The 18,560-nt window shown below is 32.1% G+C and overlaps 3 protein-coding genes across 5 annotated transcripts; 1 reads left to right on the top strand and 2 right to left on the bottom strand.

Moving 5' to 3' along the window:
- Window positions 1–2,364: 2,364 nt before the first annotated feature.
- LOC121218680 (aquaporin NIP1-2) lies at window positions 2,365–5,343 on the top strand. Its single transcript, XM_041096275.1, has 5 exons — window positions 2,365–2,596; window positions 2,985–3,209; window positions 3,527–3,724; window positions 4,323–4,384; window positions 4,992–5,343. Exons 1-5 carry the CDS (start codon window positions 2,462–2,464, stop codon window positions 5,182–5,184), a joined length of 813 nt encoding a protein of 270 aa, XP_040952209.1. The 5' UTR covers window positions 2,365–2,461; the 3' UTR covers window positions 5,185–5,343.
- A 663-nt stretch (window positions 5,344–6,006) lies between these two features.
- Window positions 6,007–8,888, bottom strand: LOC107960245 (seipin-2). 3 transcript variants are annotated; one of them, XM_041096274.1, is made up of 3 exons: window positions 7,905–8,888; window positions 6,365–6,684; window positions 6,007–6,283 (listed from the first exon to the last, which is right to left on the bottom strand). In XM_041096274.1, coding segments are annotated over exons 1-3 (681 nt in total). In that variant the 5' UTR covers window positions 8,265–8,888; the 3' UTR covers window positions 6,007–6,282. The 3 variants fall into 3 exon arrangements, with proteins under 3 accessions (XP_040952208.1, XP_016752034.1, XP_016752033.2); XM_016896545.2 differs by having other exon boundaries at window positions 6,007–6,684; window positions 7,905–7,964; window positions 8,534–8,875; XM_016896544.2 differs by having other exon boundaries at window positions 6,007–6,684; window positions 7,905–8,880.
- A 1,362-nt stretch (window positions 8,889–10,250) lies between these two features.
- LOC107960246 (GDSL esterase/lipase At1g29670) lies at window positions 10,251–14,695 on the bottom strand. Its single transcript, XM_016896547.2, has 5 exons — window positions 14,230–14,695; window positions 13,663–13,787; window positions 12,330–12,575; window positions 11,610–11,865; window positions 10,251–10,759 (listed from the first exon to the last, which is right to left on the bottom strand). The coding sequence occupies exons 1-5, from the start codon at window positions 14,465–14,467 to the stop codon at window positions 10,536–10,538; spliced, it is 1,089 nt and encodes a 362-aa protein (XP_016752036.1). The 5' UTR covers window positions 14,468–14,695; the 3' UTR covers window positions 10,251–10,535.
- Between the last annotated feature and the right edge of the window lie 3,865 nt (window positions 14,696–18,560).

Here is an 18,560-nt window from a genome sequence, read left to right as displayed (position 1 = left end):
AAACACTACCTAAGTCTTGAAATTAACACACAATTAACACATAATATTAATTAGTAAGTTCGATTAATTATCCGATTTTGAATTGAATTAATCGATAACTGAAATTTCAAAAAATCATCAACCGACCTCCGACCGAACTAAATTCGGCTACCGATCGATTAATCGAATTAGATCAGTTCGACTGGTTAATTCGGTTTTAACCGAAGTTTGAACACCCCTAAATATATCCATTTCAAAAATAAAAAGTTTGAAACAATTGGAATTTATTTTACATAATGCCACCTAAAATATTGGTGACACTGATTCAAAAAAAAAAAGTTGGCATGTTAGGTTGTGTGCCGGTGAGTCGAATCGCAACCGTGATGCCACTTGATCGGGTGGTCGCACCAAATTTTTATTTTAAACCCGCTCCCCAATAAGAAAAACAAATCTATTATTATTTATCGGTTCTGAAATAAAACGAGTGGGGGAAAACTTGAATTGTTAAAGTTAAATGAGATAAATCTTAAGTTTGAAACAATGACAAAAGTCTCAAACTTGGGTTCCTAAAGCTATTCGAAATCAAGATTGAAGATTAAGAATATTTGCTTTTCATTTATGAAAAATCAAGTTTGAGTTGATAATGTTAGTTTGTAATTATTTTTTTATGTAATTTCATTTTATTTTACTATTACGTATAATTATGTGACTATATATTGATAATGATTTCTAGTTTTACATGCAAATTATATTGATAATTTCAAGGTTTTTTTATTGTTTTAAAATGGTATGGATTGTTTTATTAACAATTAAAATATATTTTTTATTTTTAATTTATTTTACATATTTAGTATACAATATGAATAACTAACTTTCGTATACATCCATTTTGATGGGATAATTTACCATACAAAAGTTGGTTGTTTATTTGAGAATGTGGTTTAACATGAGTGTAAAACTTGATGAAATCAAACAATAGATTGGTGCGAAAATCGCTTGGCGTTGTTAAAACCTCAAAGGAGGATGTCCAAACTATTCTACAAATTTTCAGTTTCGTCAAATCCGTGTAAATATAAGGAGATGCAACTTGTAGAGGATGACGATGTGGAGGCTATGATCACACTGCATTGCTCGTTTGATAACGTTGAACCAGTTGAGTTGTTTGCTGAGTTAGCGGGAGTTGAGCCGGTACAAAATGTCACTCCATTAAATCAACAACTTAATAAACATTACCCGAGCTACAGGATGCTACCAACATTTCTGGAGCAAGTCACATTCAAATCTCAATAGTAATTCATCCACAACTTAAACCTAATAGAATGAGTAATAGCAAAATTTAACCAAATAATAAAATATTTGTAAAACCTCAATTCCTTATAAAACCATATGTTGAAACTCAACTTTTACAAGTCTAACCATCATAATGGACCAATCTCTTATATTATTATTACTTTTCGGTGAATTACATGATGAATTATAAGAGGAGGGTAAAACTCTAACAACAACATGACTAACACGACACGAACCTAAACCATATTTGGAGCGGTAAACATCCTGGCCATCAGGCCAACACGCGGAATTCTCAATCTCTTATATTATTACATCTAAATTATGAGAACCAGAAAAGCAAACAGAAAATAAAGGCAAAAATAACTTCATTATCATGTGAAGAAACACAAAAAAGGAAATTTTACTTTTCAAATCTTAATAAAATTAGATAAGATTAAGATTAATAAAAAAAAGCATGTTTTTTTCCTTGTAATAATTAGTTGAGATGATCACATGCTTTTTTGTTTCACATGTATTTTAATTGAAGCCGCCTTGGAACAGTCCATGTGTGATGAATCATAATATTTTTTTTTAAGGTTTGGATTATTCGTTCAAATTTAATTCGTTAATTTTTTTGAGAAATTTTAGTAGTTGTGGATAGTAATTAAAATATTCGAATTTATAATATTTGAATTCGTAAAAATTCGTTTCTAATTTGATCTCGAAGATTAAGAAAAAAATTATATTCCCCGTATTACAGTTCAAATAAGGTCAGAATCTAATTAATTCGGCATAAAATTTTTCGAAGGGTTGAAATAAAATTATACCATTTTAAGAGCTAAGGACTCTTGCATGCCACCCCTCGAGTTGTTTTATAAATCCTAAAATCAAGCAATGGAATACTCAAATATGAATCACTTGATAGATAAAATTATTTAAGTTTGACTCGATAATAATTTAACCGAATTTGAATTTTTTTAAAATAAAATCGGATTTAGATAATAATCAGATAATCTCATATGTAACTACAACAACAACAAAGTTGAATGGCCAATGGTACTGTTAATCTACAAAATCTTATTTTATATATATATATATATTACCCTTCTTTTTAATAACTTTTAAGGTTGCCCTTTAAATTGTTGTCGAAGAACAAAAGCATTTTGTGTCTCCAATTTTCTTTGTTTTTATTATCCAACAGAAGTTAGCAACCATGAATGAAATTTGTAGTGGCGATGAAAATCATGTGGTTCTCAATGTTTATGATGAACCCGATAGTCACAATCATCCCCCATCAGCCAAAAACAAAGATTCTGAAATGGTCTTCTCCATACCTTTCATGCAAAAGGTGATGTATGTATGTATATATGTATATATTGGAGGGGTTATACCTTTCGAGAGAAGTCTTCAAAGCATCTTGAGGACCTGGTTTACAAAGCTGGAAGTACCTTGACTGTACGTGGGCACATGGCCACCCATTAAGGGGATGTGAGCCCACGTTTTGCCCTCGGTGGGGTGGGTGGCTGTGCGTCTATGTATAGCTGAGGTGATCCCGGCTCTGTGAACTAGGTTCTCAAGGCAGCCATTCACTACACGTTGACTGTTGACAGAATACTTTCGATTATTGAGGGATCGATGGACTATATGATGGAAGGTTTCTCCCGAAAAAATCAATGCCCCTCAACAGTATGTATGTATGTATGAATGAAGATTTGTTTTTTTTTATAATTTTGCAGGTAATGGGTGAGGTATTAGGCACATATTTCCTAATATTTGCAGGTTGTGCAGCGGTGGTAGTGAATACAAACAATGACAAAGTGCTTACAAATCCAGGGATAGCCATAGTATGGGGATCAGCTGTAATGGTGTTGGTCTACTCACTGAGACATATCTCGGGTGCACATTTTAACCCAGCAGTCACCATTGCTTTTGCTACTTGCAAAACCTTCCCTCTCAAACAGGCATGTGCTGCAATCAATCATTCATGCATAGGGGCAGAAATTTAATTATAATTTTTTCATGGATCAAAATATAAATTTATTATGTACTAATTTATAATTTCATCATTTTTTAAGGGACTAGACAAATTTTTTTTCATTTTAAAGAGGCTAAAATGTATTTTTACTATATATTAATTTATATATTCTTTATTTATAAGAAAAATGAATTATTTTTTTTTCATTTTTGGGATCAAGCCCCCGTATGCCCCCTTTAGATTCGCCATTGTACATACATATCCAATGGTTGATATTTGATATTTGGTTTTTTGTTATATTAGGTGCCGTTTTATATATCGGCTCAAGTTGTTGGATCGACGATGGCGGCCGGGACACTTCGGCTTTTATTTAACGGGCCGGATGATGTATTCAGCGGAACAACACCGCAAGGGTCGGATTTGCAGGCGTTTGTGATAGAGTTTATTATCACTTTTTACCTTATGTTTGTTGTCTCCGGTGTTGGTACTGATAATAGAGCTGTAAGTTTGTATATACTTTTTTTTCTTATGGTTTCTTTTATTTATTATAAAAATGCTAAGATTCAAAACCAAATCGGTAGAGTGATCCATTTTTAGCAAGGATGTTTGAACCAGATCCGACCGGTCAATAGGACTAAGTTTTTAATTTTAATTTTATTTTTTAATGATTTTTAATCGACCTGGTGACTTAATCTGTTTGACTATCGATTCGATTTAAAAAATATTAGTTTTTAGTTGCATGAACCAACCAGGCTACACCCATTATCACCATATCATTTCTTTTATCGAAACCGGCCAATTCCTATATGTATACAGAAAACTTGTCCCGAGTTGATTTTATCAGAAGAAGCCAACAATCTAAGACCCAAACTCAAAAACCCTAAACCTGAATAAATTGGACCTAATTATTCTAAACTCGAAACAACCCGAACTTTAAATTGACCCGAACTCAAAAACCCTAAATTTAGATAAACTAGACTTAGTTGCTTTAAATACAAAACAACCCGAATTTGAAACGAAACTAAACTCAAAATGACTAAACTTTTTAAAATCCGAAATGGTGTAATTTATTTCATTTACCATTTGTTTTTATATGTAGATTGGAGAACTTGCTGGACTCGCCATTGGCTCTACCGTTTTGCTTAATGTATTGATTGCTGGGTATGAGCTTTTTCCTTAAGCATTCTACATAAAGTATTTTTAGCAAGGGTCTCGAGTTTTTAGGGGGGAATCTGGAAAAAAAAAATTAGCAGGACCTGGATTTTGTTATAATCTTTTTATAGATCAAAATATAGGTTTATTAGGTATTAATTTATAATTTCATCATTTTTTAAGGGATTACAAATAATTTTTTTCATTTTTAAGGGGGCTAAAGTGTAATTTTACAATATATTAATTTATAATTTCTTTATTTATAAGATGATTGAATTGAAAAATTTTCATTTTGAGGGGCCAAAGTGCAATTTCACAACCCAAATTTTTTTTGGAAAATTTCATTTCTCCCTTTAAATTTGTTGAAAATTTTGCCTTTTAAATTTTTTTTGAAAATAAATTAATTGCCTTTTAAATTTTTTTTGAAAATAAATTAATCTCTTTTAATTTTTTGGGAAATTTTCATTAATTTCACAAAATTTTTAAAATTTTTAATTAGATCCCATTTTTTTAAAAAACTCCTAATTTTTAAAAAAATTTAGTTAAGTCTCCCAAAATTTAATTCTAAGATCCATCACTCATCATACTAATGATATTACGATATCTTACTGGACAGGCCGATCACCGGAGCATCGATGAACCCAGCAAGGAGCTTGGGACCTGCAATTGTGTCGAACCATTACGAAGGAATATGGATATACGTTACGTCGCCGATCATCGGAGCAGTGTCGGGTGCTTGGGTTTATAACATGATGAGGTTGAATGACAAACGGGACATCACAAAAAATGTTTCTATCTTCAAAAGTTGACCTAATTGTGCTTAAAATAATTTACAAGATCTATTGTACAAATGTAAATTGTTTAATTTATATATATATTTTTAATTTAAACCATATTTTAAATCTATTTGTGTTTGTAAACATTTGGTTCACTAGTTTATATATTTTTTAACAATCTCGTTATAGATTCTGATTATATTTGCTCTTTTTGATACAATACTTAAAACTACTCATAGCCCCACTCCAACTCATAAATATGAGGATAATACGTTTCAACGTACTTAAACCCATGTCCTTCTGTATTGGCAACAATGCCCATGTCAATCGAGATAAGATTCAACCGACTATTAAAATATATATTGAATATGAATATTTTAAGAAAAGTAAAATATCCAAATAATACATACCGTAATTGACTATATTGTCTAACCATCATATTTTACTAAGTCTTTTATTGCATCAAAATAATGTGAACTAGAAAAGTAAAAAATATAAAAGTAAAAAGCAAAATATAACTTAATTATCATGTGAAGAAATGAAATCAACTTTACATCCTTAATAAGATTTAGATAAGAACAAAACTTGATAAGAACAAGATCACATGATTTTATGCAATCGGTTCAACGATCAAACTACTAATTCATCGAATCAATTGGTTTTTTAACAGTTTCATCGGTTCATACAATTCCTGGCTTAATTAACTCGGTACCCTAACTAATTTCTAATCCAATTAGTCTGATCGGCTTGTGGATGTGTTTATTTGCAGCTATTAGAAAAACATAGTGGACTTTCGAGTTTTAATGTAGCTAAAGGCGGAGAGAAAAAAACGAGGAAAAATATACAAGTGTCACATACGAGTATTATTTTGTTTAGATTTTTTAATGTATTCAAAATGACCTCAGATGATTACATGTCACTAGCCAAATATTATATATGCATCATGGATTAAAAAAAAATGTTGAAAAAGAAGAAGCTAACATGCCCTATCAAAATTGAAGTGAATTTGTATGCAAATGATTTATCACCATGAAACCCCACATTGCTTCAAATCCAAGCTTTTCATCGATTCTACGTAGATCAGTTGCCGGTAGAACCGGTTGTTTTCCATGTTGCCGGAACGAGAACACATCTACAACAGACCGACATAAACAATAACTCCGAAACAAACGACATGATGCTAACCCAAATGAATAAGGTTTTTCTCCAATACCATATAATTCTTTTGATGAAAGGAAGTTTGGATTCAAGGACAAGGGATGCACCGTATAGGTTGGGGATACCAGCGCCCGGACCATGTGCCGGTCGTTGTTCGAGCACTACCTTTAAGCAAGTGGTGGTCTCGGTGCCTTGGTTCAAATCTTTGAGTTTCACATTCAATGTTTGGACTTCAGAGATAAAGCCGGTGACTAGTGGTACGGCCTTGAATAATGTTAAAAGAAGGCGAATAGGTAAGCTTTTAAATCTCATCATGCATGGATGGCTGGAACTGTCAAGTGTTTCGCCCTTAATAGAGATGAAATCTGTCCTTACCTTTGAAAAAATGGTTGCATAAGCATTCATCAATATTGGTACTCGAGCTAAGATGAGCTCGCTCGACTCGAAATTTGGGGTTCGAGACATTATCGAGCTATTCCAACTCGAGCTTGATTAAGCTTGATCGTATTCAAACTCTTAACTTGTTCGTACTTAAACTCTTTCTATATAATAAAAGTAAAAATGTAATTCATTGTACAACAATTTATTAAAATGAAAAACTAGATTAGACTAATGAGCACTCAATCAATAGTTTGAGTTGCTTGAGGTCAAACTCGACTTGATTGTTATGAAATTGAATTTAAGTTTTTCATGAGTCCGAAATTGAATAATTTATAAACACCAATCTCATTTACACCTCTATAATTTTTTAAGTACTCGCATTGAACATTCATTTTCAATGCATATTTTAACATGGGTATGGTCATACGATCTTCCAATAACTCTCTAAATATATCAATATTCGAAACTCATACTTGAGTCCGAGTAACTTAAACTACAATTACCTAAATAGTCTCTAATGAAACTTGGTAAACAGGCTGCCATTAACAAGTGAAATTTTGGAAATAACATAACTTTAACTTAATGAATTTAATAGTTATTTTTTAGTGAGTAATGAAATTTTTAAATTTAAAAAGCAAAGAAACTAAAAAGACTTCTCCAGTCCCTCTCAATTTTGAAATTGAGCAAACCGGTCCTTCTAAAAAAATTAGAGTTATTTAATCCTTGTCAATTTTGAATTGTACATGTTTTTTATTGGTATTATAATAAATTTAGCCCTCAAAGTCTACATTTTCTGTCAATTTGATCCTAATTTAACAATTTTATCCCGCAACATTTGTGTCAATGTTGAGGTTGAATTTTTTAGAATTAAGGTCAAAATAAAAAAAACATGTAAACATCGAAGGCTAAATTTGTTATTATATCAATAAAAAATATGCACAATCGACAGAAGACATTTATGTCGTGATTAATTGTTAATAGTTGCTCACTTTCAACATTGATAGGGATTAAATTGTTCTAATTTTTTTAGAGGGACCAATTTGCTCAAATTTAAAATTGAGAGCGGCTGAAAAGGTCTTTTGCCAATTAAAAACAACCAAATTAAAGTATAGTGACTAAACCTACAAGTTTTCTAAAAGTAAAGGGACTAATAGCATAATTTGACTAAACACAAATAAACAACATGAACATAAACGGAAATTTCAATTTCATACCTGAAACATCCCCAAATTCCTATTGTAATCCGATTCCGGCAATGTCAAAGAAACGGTAACCTGCAAATCATGAAAGGGAGGTATAATTCCAGACCCTAAATTCTTCCCCATACATCTTACCCCACAACCAACAGCAGCACAAGATGTAATAGGAACATAAGCAACCGGACTACCCTTTGTATAATCAAAATTCAAAGTTTCTTTAATCTTCAATGGTTTCTCCACTAAATACCCCATTAAAATCCAACTAATCACAAGTGAAGTAAACAATAACCCACATAGAACAAACCCTAAAAAGCAACCCACAAAATTCCCCGCCAGGTTTTGAAAATGAGCCGCCCACAAGGTGAATCGAACCATAATTTGATCAATTTTGAAATCAAATAAGCTTTGATTTGTTTCAATGGTCTAAAAGGATCGATTATTAAGATGATGCAGTGACTCAATATTGATATGGGAAATGTAATGGATCTTATAATCAGTTTCAAGAGGAAATAGGTTGGGTTTATGACTAAACGAGATGTGAAAAATAGTAAATTCCAGGTAATGCGTATTGGGTCGGTGAGTTCGGGTGAGTTATGAGCTCGAGCGGCGGTGATGGTTGATTCGAGGTGCGTTGACTCGATTACCTCGGAAGAAGAAGAAGAAGCGGCATCGCTTGGTTTCGGATCGCGGCAGAATTTGTATGTTTTCGAATGGATTTCTTTTACGAGGGAATCTACGGCGGGTTCTTTGGAAGTGGTTCCTTGGCGGGAGAATAAACGGTGACGGAGTGTAGATGATAAGGCTGACGCGGAAGGATCTGATTCACCGACGGTGACGGAATTGTGTGACGGAATGCCGTCGGAGATTTGTTCGATTTCGTTGGTGTTTTGGGATTCCATTCGAGCATTGGCGACGATATAATGCTTTTTAAAAAAATTGATAATTGATAAAATAAAATAAAATAAAAATGAAAATAGTTACATGTAAAAGAATTCACATCGGAATTGTCGCTCGCACAAGAGATCGTGGATTTGAATGTACTGATGCGTAGAGGATTCTTTTAGGGAGATCGAAATTAAATTTTAATTTTTAATAGTCTATATCTTTATAATTTTAAAAAATTAAATCAAAATTTTATTATTTTTAGGGGGGCCAAAGTACAATTTTACCTCCTAATTTAAAATTTTAAAATTTTTATAGAACTTAAATAAACAATTTTTCATTTTAGGAGGGGGCCGAGCATCTGCTAGCCCGCCTAGAACGCCAATGGCATATATATGATGAGAACCTAAAATTAATGTTCAAAAAAATTAAATAGTATATAATTGTATCAAATTAAAGATCATGTATTTTTATGATTCGTTTTTCTTCCATTTTCACCATTGTCTTTACATAACTATTAAAATTCATTTTTATTATCGATGAGAACTAGACCTGTCCATGGGCTGGGCTGCCCGGCCCGATGGCCCGCCCGAAATATGGGCTTGGACAAAAAAAACGAGGCCCGTTTAAAAAAGCGAGCCGGGCCTCGGGCACCACTTTTTTGCCCGAGCCCAGCCCGGCTCGGCCCGAATATAATAAATATATATTTTTTAATTTTTAATTTTAAAATACTTTTAAAATAATTTTTTTATTTTTAAAATAATTTTTTAATGTTTATTTTAAAAATGGGCCGAGCCGGGCTCGGGCTTATGATATTTTTCCCGGGCCGGGCCTGGGTAAAATTTCAGACCCATATTTCGGGCCGGGCCAAAAAAATTTTCTGGGCCTGTCCCAAACCCGGCCCGGCCCATGGACTATGATTTTCTCCGGAAAATTGTATGAGTTTGCGATCCTCCATAAAATTGACTGTGATAACACGGCAAAAGAATTGAAGGAGTGCCTAAAGCCGACTAGGAGATCGCACCACCGAGGCCCCATTATGCTATGTTTCAACGCGTCTCATATCATTAACGTGTGCTTGTTCCTTGATTTGATGAGTACAAATAAAAGATTTATAAATAAGAAATAAAAAAACAAATTAATAAATACAAATAAACAATAAAAAGAGTAACATAAATATACGTTTTATAAATAATAATAACAAAATTAGGGATTTAAACTAAATTAAATTCGATTTAACTGTTTTGTCGTTTTTATTTGGTTCAACTTGTTTTCTATTGACTCAATCGATTTTGCGATGATTCATTTTTTTTCAATTTTATGCGTTGATTCGACCGATCGATTCAATCCAATTCTGACAACTAATGATGAACAAAATATTTAAAGAAAATGAAAAATTATGTTGAAAGAATTGGAATACCATATAGGATTATTGTAATTTAGAGTTTCATAATTTCAATTTCCATATTGGATTCCTTCTCAACCAAAATTTTACATTAATTACTTTCGATAAACATACATTCAAAACCGACTTGAATTTAATCAGTTGATTTATATAACCATATTTAATAAACGATAATGAGTAAGTTCGAGATTCGAAACCCAGTACTGACAACATCTCCCTTCGGAACAATAATTTTGTAGACTCTCATGTCCTAGAACAACGACACTAATGATTGAAACCAAACATAAAACAACATAAAAATAGTGTGAAATCATATGAATAATATCTATTATTCATGGTAAATTTGTTGATCGTCGTCGTCAAAGCTGAGCGAGACGGCGGATATCGATTGGATAAGCATCAGACGGCGACTGAGCATTGTACGATCTCCTTCCGATGATCACATTTGCAGCCTCAGTTGGATGGAAAGCATCCCAAAACAAGTACTCATTCCTATTCCTACATGGCCTTTGTAAAGGCAAGCAAGTGATTTGCCCGTTGTTCCTCCCAACACCACAACATCCAGCATTTGTTACCCTAAAACCTGAAACATATAGACAAATAGCACCATTTCGTCATGTCGGAATCGATAGTGTCGATAAATTAGAATGGCAAAACCCAAATTACCGAATGGATTCAAGGGCAAATCCAAAGGGGCAGGTAGGGTCTTGACTCACTAGATAATGGGCAAATTTCAATTTTAGACCCTCTTATTATTTAGTAATGCAATTTAATCCTTTTAGCATAAAAAATCTTAAGTTTACCCCCAACAAGTTATATTTCTATCTTGGCCCCTCCAATAAAAAATTCCTAGATTCGCCCATGGATGGATTTTTACAAAAAATGAATATGGGACAAGATGATTTTTTTTACAATGAGCATGGAGCGGTTCGGTAATTACTTACCCCACTCTATCCCACTCCACTATAGAAAAATACTATTTTACTTTTATATAAGTATAACTATTAAAGGGTAAAAATGTATTACAGATGTCTTTAAAAGATTGAAAATATTATAAATAACTAGCAAAAATCAAACCAAGACTGAGCGGTAGTGGTGCAATGTGACATTAAATTTTGGAGGCCTAATTAAAATTCTCAAAAACTTCGAGAGATCTAATTAAAAGTTTTCAAAAATTTTAGTTTTCATTAAGAATTTTTTTTAAAAAAAAGATCTAATTGAAATTTATAAAATTTTTGAGAAAAATTAATGAAAATTTTCAAAAATTTTAGAGAGTTTAGTTAAAATTTTCAAACATTTTGAAGGACTTAATAGTATTTTCCAAATTTTTCTTATGGAATGGTAGTGGATTTGACATTAACACTCGTCTTGCTCCATTGCTATCCCTATTGTAAAGACCGAGTTAACATTTTCATTTTCGAGTTAGCATTTACCGTAAGCCGAAGGATTTCTCGTGACGTCTTGAAAAATTCCATAAACATCAATGTAGATGAACTTTGCATCAGAATTGGCATTGTTGAATTGATCAACGAGTCCTTTAAGCTTGCTGTTGAAGATCCTATTTGCAGCATTGATTCTTTCAACACAAGTTCGACCATCTCGGCTGTTTTGAGCCAATGCATTCGGGCTGCACCCGATCTGACCTACCCCAATCAACACGAACTTCCTTGCCCCGTAGTTGTACAAAGCCTAGAAATTGGAAAAAGAAGAGAAACGTTAATGTCGAAAAATGATCTCATATCGACTAGTCAAAGATCAAGTTGGGTCTACCAAGGCATACTGTGTCATAGGGTGCAGTTCGAAAATACTAGGGACCCATTATAGATATGTACAGGTCTCGGTGAAAATATAGTCCGATACAATGGAATTTTTTACTTTAGACCCTCAAAATCTATTAATTTACAAGTTAATCCTTAATTAAATTATAGCTTGACCATCCAAAAATAATAAGATTTTGATTTAATTCTTCTAAAAGCAGTAAAAATATAAGCCAATACAATGGTGAAATTGTATGTGTTTTAACTCTCATAAAAACATATAACATAATCCCGCCCCAAAAAATTTTTTTGACTTCGCCTCTGACTAAAGTAGATAGTAATTCTATAACGAACGCGGTTCGAATATGTAAAAACGAATCGGAAAAGAATACGAACCTGAAGTTGCTGAGTATATTGTTGAATAAGAACATTAGCATATTGTTCAGGGTTATATCGCCTGCTGGTAGAGTAAAAAAGAGGCATGAAATAGTTGTTAAGGTAATCGTTGCTACCAAGTCCAATGGAGTAAATACATTTGCTCAAGTAATTTGCTGCATTGGCTTCACTCCCAAGCAAGTTCACCACTTGTGAAACTGTTTGCCTATAGTTTCTAACTTGCCCACTGAAACTGATCCGAGCTCCCTGCAGTTTTTAAAATTTGATTAGCATGGGTTGGGTTGGATGAATTCGGGTTTTAAAATTTTGTTTGAGTTATTTCAGTTTGGGTCAAGTTCAGGTTTGAGTTATTTTGGGTCGTTATCTTTTTGTGTTTTGATTGCTCCGACTCTAGGTTAAGGTGAGTTCAAATTATTGACTATTAATGGAATAATTTGAGTTGAGTCAGATTTGGGTTTGAAATGGACATGTACGGAGCGTTGGATTTTTTCTTTTTAAATCGAGTTTTAGAACTGATCTAATTCTTCAATTACGTTAATTCAGGTTGTTTTAGATTTGAGTCATTTAAGTTTCAAGTTTTAGGTCTGGGCTAGGTGAGTTCTGGTTGTTGACTATTAGAAGTCTCAACTAAGTTGAGCCGAATTTGGGTTTGAGTTCGGAATGGACAAATAGGGATGGTAAAAATCGAGACTCTACAGAGTCTAACTCAACTCAATCCAATAGAGTTGGATTTAAAAAAAAAAGTGTTTCATGGTGGATCTAATTCTTCAATTGATCTGATCAGATCGGGTTTAGGAAAACACACCATGCCCCACCACAGGATAATTATCCAAATACCTTTTCTTATATATAATGTTAGTTTAAAATATACTAGATTTTGTCACTTGAAAGAAAATATTTCACGTTAAAAATATGTTCTTTAAAATTTATTCAATAATGAATATAGATGGAGCGATAACAAACTTGCATTTTAATATTACTGAACAAGTGTCCAATCTTTCGATTTGTAATTTTTAATTCTTTTATTTAAAGATGATATAAAAATGTATGAAAAAACAGAAATGTCATCATAATAATATTAATTATAATTTAAAATATTAGACTAGATGATAATAAATTTTATATTAATATTTAAAAATAGAAAAGTGTGGCATATCGAATAAATTAATATTTTTTTTCGGGTTAAATTGAGGACGAGTAAATTAATATTTAATTTCAGATCAAGTCGGATCAGATTAGCTTGGAGCCATATCGGATCAGGGTTGGGGTGGCAAAAAACCGCCCTAGCCCCGCCGCGTAGCAATCTCTATGAACAAGTGTATACAAAAATTACCAGCTGTTGTCCAGTCTCTTCTCTGATTCCGGCCGCGGCTGATGCATAGTTAACTCCTCCGAGGATTTGTCTACCTCTAGCGGCGGAGTAAGGAGGAATGTAATTCTCAAAGCCCAAAAGTTCAGCTATACATTAAAAAAAAAACATTAAAATCAAATCAAATATAATTAATGAAGAGCAATCAGTTTAATCAATCGATTTTTTTAATCAAATTTAATATGAGAAAACGAACCCAGTCGACTTTAGTTGAGAAAACTGACCAAACTAAACTTTGGTTAAGTCGATTCAGTCAATTTTTTTGTTAACACTATAAAATATAAATATATTTTAAATAATCTAATATTAATATAAAATAAGTCATAAGTTCGGTTTCGAAATTTAAAAATGAATAATTAATTAAATTATTCAATTAAATTGAGATCAAAATCGACCAACCCAACCAATCAACCAGATTTCAAAAATACATGAAATCCGGGCAGTAACATAGAAATAAACATTGAAAACCAATGATAAAACTCAAGGCAGATTTTTCAATGAGTAGTTTCGTCGAACGGATGGAAAGCTCACCAATGACATCGACTGTGGTTTTGCCATTAGAAAACCTTCCAGTTGGTCCATTAGGGAAATCGATTCCATAAGGCATGTAATTAGCTTTCGCTAATGACGATAATCGATTATTGTTCCCATTATCAACTAATGAATCACCGAAGATGAAGTAACAAGGAACTTGAGGTGCGCCATTGATGAACCCGAAGCTCAAGCTTAGAAGTACAGCCACCCCAAATAGCACACACAGTTTCACCATTGTTACTATGAAATTGAAGCTTGAAAGAAGGGGAGAACAGAAAGATTAATGGTGGAAATGTGTGGAGAAGAATGGCGTGTTGTGAGGTATATATAGAGAAATGGAGAAGGAGATATGATGAGAAGATTATACAATGATCGCCATGCAAATGATTTTGCTTTTACAGTTGAAGAAAGTAGGTTAAACGCATTCATTACACGCGGAGTTAATGTGAGAGTCTATCTCATCACCTTGTCGGTCCATATATATATAGATATATAGATTACGACATGCTGAGATTTGGGATGAGAATTCGGATAAAGGTAGATAGTATCGTATTAGTGGATGTCTCGTTTTTATTTGGTATTGGTATGTATTGGTATCGACATGTTTTGATGTATCTTTTCAAATTTATATATGTTTTTAAATATTTTTTAGATGTAAATTTTTAGTTGGTAAAAGTGCCATGACGGATGTATATACTAGAAGTTAGATTTTATTTTGTCCCATTTATTTTTAAAACGAGCAAATTAGTCTATGTATGTTAGATCAAAGATTAAATTGGTCATTTTCTGTTTAAAAGTTCGTCCATTTATACTTCGAGTCATTTCAACATGTGAAACCATACGTGACATAATTTAGAATGAAAATTTTAAAGAAAAATAAAATGTTGTTGCATAAATTTTAAAATTAAAAACTAAAAACAAAGTAAAATCGAAAAAAAAGTGAATGATAGTTTCGTTAAAAGCTTCAAAAACCTCAAAACTGATATTTTTTTAACATTCATTTTTACAATGTTCATTTCTCTTTATATTTTTCCTTTTAAATTATGTCACATAAGATCAATCGTCTTAATTAATGGTTAAATTAACGATTTGAGTAATGGAAGGACCTTATTGATATAACATCGATAGTTTGAAGATGTAATTAGAATGTTTTAAAGTTTGAAGATCAGTTTAGAATGAAAATCATAATTTGGGGGTGTTTAATGCAATTAACACATAAAATTATAGTAATTTTATGAAAAGGGTTATTCTTAATTAATGAGTTAATTACTCTCTCCTAGTGTTATTATTCTTCATAGTAATTAATTTTATTCATTATTTCTAGGCATAATGATTTATTTGGCCTTCTAAATAATGATTTATTTGGCCTTCTAACTTTATAAAAAAAATCATTTTAGCCATTCATTTAATTTTTTTATCTTTTTTAACCCTTAAACTCGTAATTTTTGTCAAATCACTCCAAAATGGATGAAAAAGTTAACATACAAGTGGATTGCCACGTAGCTGACACGCTAGTATTTAATTACTTTTTAAAATTTTAAAAATTCAGAAAATTATTTCTAAAAATTAAAAATCATTGAAACTATTTAAAAAGTATAAAATTTATAATAAAAAGTATTAATAATCTACGTGTATGCCACATCAGCAAAGTTAACAAATATTAATTTCTTCATCCATTTTGGGTGATGACAAAATGCAAATTAAAGGGCTAAAATAGACGAAAAATTAAATGAATGACTAAAATAATTTTTTTTAAAATTAGAGGGACCAAAAATTAAATATAATGTATCAAAAATTGGGAGGACTACATTATAGAAAACTAACCATATTTCAACGCTAATTAATAATAATTATTGCAATTAGCTAATTAAAGCACATAATAGTTACATCATCAACATCCGTACACTTTATCAATGGTCAATTCACGTACATTAATTATAATAAAAAAAAGTTAAACTATTGAGATATTACGAGTTAATTCAACATTACTTCAATTAAATAATAATTAAAAAGACCTTTTTATTTAAATTTATCTTTTTAAATTTTCATATAAAATTTACCAAAAAAATAATTTAAATTGGTAATAAATTGACAAAAGGTAAGATTTGAACTTAGGATATCAGGATAGTAATGGACTCGATTTTGTCATTTTAACTAAAGTTACTTTTTTGTTTGAGGTATTTCCAATTATTTTGAGAGAAGAATATGAAATGTTGTTCGCTCGAAGCTTAAATACGCCTCAACAAGTCTGAATTTGTCCTTGCTAGGCTAAGTAGTAGCATTATCATCCAAAAGTGACTTATATGTTTTATATGACATGGGTTTGAGTCCAACCATGCACATTATCAAGCATCTAATGTGGTATTCTTGTTATACAGGATTATCGCCTCTTGTAGGGTGTGCCTCGCATTTATTAGATATTTTGCAGGCACTTAGAAAGACATTTTGACGAGCAATCGAAAAAGGCCCCAAATAGGCCCGACATCATGATGTAGGGCATCAGGACGTCAGGACGACGCAACAACGTTGAATCAACAAAGCAGGGACGGCATCGTGATGAGGCGATATGCCACGTCACGACGTGTTCTCATATTTGGCAGACACGTTTTAGACTTTAAACAGGACTGCTTCTCCCAGTTGAACTCTAATCTTAACCTATTTAAAGGGGTCATTGTATCCCTATTTTGAGTGGCCAGAATTAGCACACCATTCAGTAAGGGCTTTTCTTTGAGGGCGACAAAATGTAGTCGTATATGAATTCTGGTGAGAGTTTCATGGTAACTATGGAGAGAATTTTGTGCCCGAGTTAAGACTTCGTTTTTGAGGTTTGGGTTTGTACGTTTAGTACATTTAGGTTTATTTTTTCCATATTGTACTCTCGTTTATTTACTCATTTAGTGAAAAGTTGATGCCTCATTTGCCTGTGGTTTTCCCTCTTTGAGGATTTTCAGCCTAAAATATTTGTATCTTTCCTCTCCACTTTTACTATGTCGCAGTTTATACGAATCGATCTCCAACTCCTCTTCAAACATGTCAAAGTTGGGAGAAAAATCACCCCATCAAGAACAATACCAAATTTGTAGATAGGTCTGCCAATGTCGGGTTGACAATATTTTATAAATATAATTTTACATAATTTTTTTACACATATCATAATAATTTCCGTCGACATTACACCTTATCCAAATAAATATCTAATGAAAAACAATATCCACATCATCATTCAATGGTGCAGCTTACCTTTAACACCAATCAAGTCGTTTCATTGACCAAATTTTTGTTCACATTCTTATGTTAATTAATTTGGGGTAAACTATTAAAATAATCATTTCTGTTTCCCTCGGGTTATATTTTAGTTATTTACGTTTGAAATGTTATGTTTTAGTCACTTACGTTATCGTGTTGTAATATTTTAGTCATTAAGCATTAATTGCCGTTAATGGTGTAATGGTAAGTTGACGTGACACGTTAAATCATCATTTCAAACGAAAATTTTAGGTTAAATTATATGATTGGTCCCTATATTTTTTCCGTTTTGAGCAATTTAATTTAATTTTTTATTATTGTGCAAATGTGAAATGCATCAATTTTTTAAAGACTTGTCTGGTATTGTTAATATTACTTCTGCTTCTTCCAAACGGCATGATGAATTACAAAAAGCCCAAGCAGCTAAAATAACTCATTTAGTATCCATCAATGAGTTAACAATTGGAACATGTATGAATTAGATTGACACTTTACAAAGTCCTGGTGAGACTCGATGGAGTTCTCATTTAAATTCAATCACTAGCTTACTAACGATGTATAATGCTACTAGCAAAGTTTTTGAAAATCTAAAAAATATTGCTGCTAACTATTCACAACGAGGAGATGCTCATAGCGCATATAATAAATTGAGGTCTTTTGAGTTTATTTTTATTTTGCACATGATGAAGGAAGTTTTAGGGATTACTAATAATCTTTGTCAAGCTTTGCAACATCGTTCTCAAGATATATTAAATGCCATGAGTTTAGTTTCAACAATAAAAGATTTAACTCAGAAGTTGAGAGACGGTGGATGAGATGAATTGTTGAAAATGTGATATCTTTTTGTGAAACTTGAGAGTTGGTTTTTCCATATATGAATGCTCAATACATTGTGGGTGGTAGTCGTAACAAGAAGGAAGATGTTATAGTGAAACATCATTATCGAGTGGATATATTTTTTGCTACAATAGATGCTCAATTGCAAGAATTAAAGAGCAGATTCAACGAACATGTTGTCGAGCTTCTCACTCTTACTACAATTTTAGATCCCAAAGAGTTTTTCAAGTTATTTGATATTGATA

This window comes from Gossypium hirsutum, chromosome D06 (genome assembly GCF_007990345.1).
Source record: "Gossypium hirsutum isolate 1008001.06 chromosome D06, Gossypium_hirsutum_v2.1, whole genome shotgun sequence".
NCBI classification, from domain to species: Eukaryota; Viridiplantae; Streptophyta; class Magnoliopsida; order Malvales; family Malvaceae; genus Gossypium; species Gossypium hirsutum.
The sequence above is the reverse complement of the archived record's forward strand: the minus strand, read 5'-3'. Positions and strand labels throughout refer to the sequence as shown.

Coding starts and splice junctions, on each gene's coding strand:
- LOC121218680 (XM_041096275.1), top strand. CDS start 2,462: ATGAATGAAATTTGTAGTGGCGATGAAAATCATGTGGTTCTCAATGTT. Junction 3,725..4,322: donor TTGGTACTGATAATAGAGCT/GTAAGTTTGTAT, acceptor TTTTATATGTAG/ATTGGAGAACTTGCTGGACT. Junction 4,385..4,991: donor CTTAATGTATTGATTGCTGG/GTATGAGCTTTT, acceptor CTTACTGGACAG/GCCGATCACCGGAGCATCGA.
- LOC107960245 (XM_016896544.2), bottom strand. CDS start 8,264: ATGGTTCGATTCACCTTGTGGGCGGCTCATTTTCAAAACCTGGCGGGG. Junction 6,685..7,904: donor GGAATTTGGGGATGTTTCAG/GTATGAAATTGA, acceptor ATTTTTTCAAAG/GTAAGGACAGATTTCATCTC.
- LOC107960246 (XM_016896547.2), bottom strand. CDS start 14,467: ATGGTGAAACTGTGTGTGCTATTTGGGGTGGCTGTACTTCTAAGCTTG. Junction 13,788..14,229: donor AACCACAGTCGATGTCATTG/GTGAGCTTTCCA, acceptor TTTAATGTATAG/CTGAACTTTTGGGCTTTGAG. Junction 11,866..12,329: donor AATATACTCAGCAACTTCAG/GTTCGTATTCTT, acceptor TCCAATTTCTAG/GCTTTGTACAACTACGGGGC.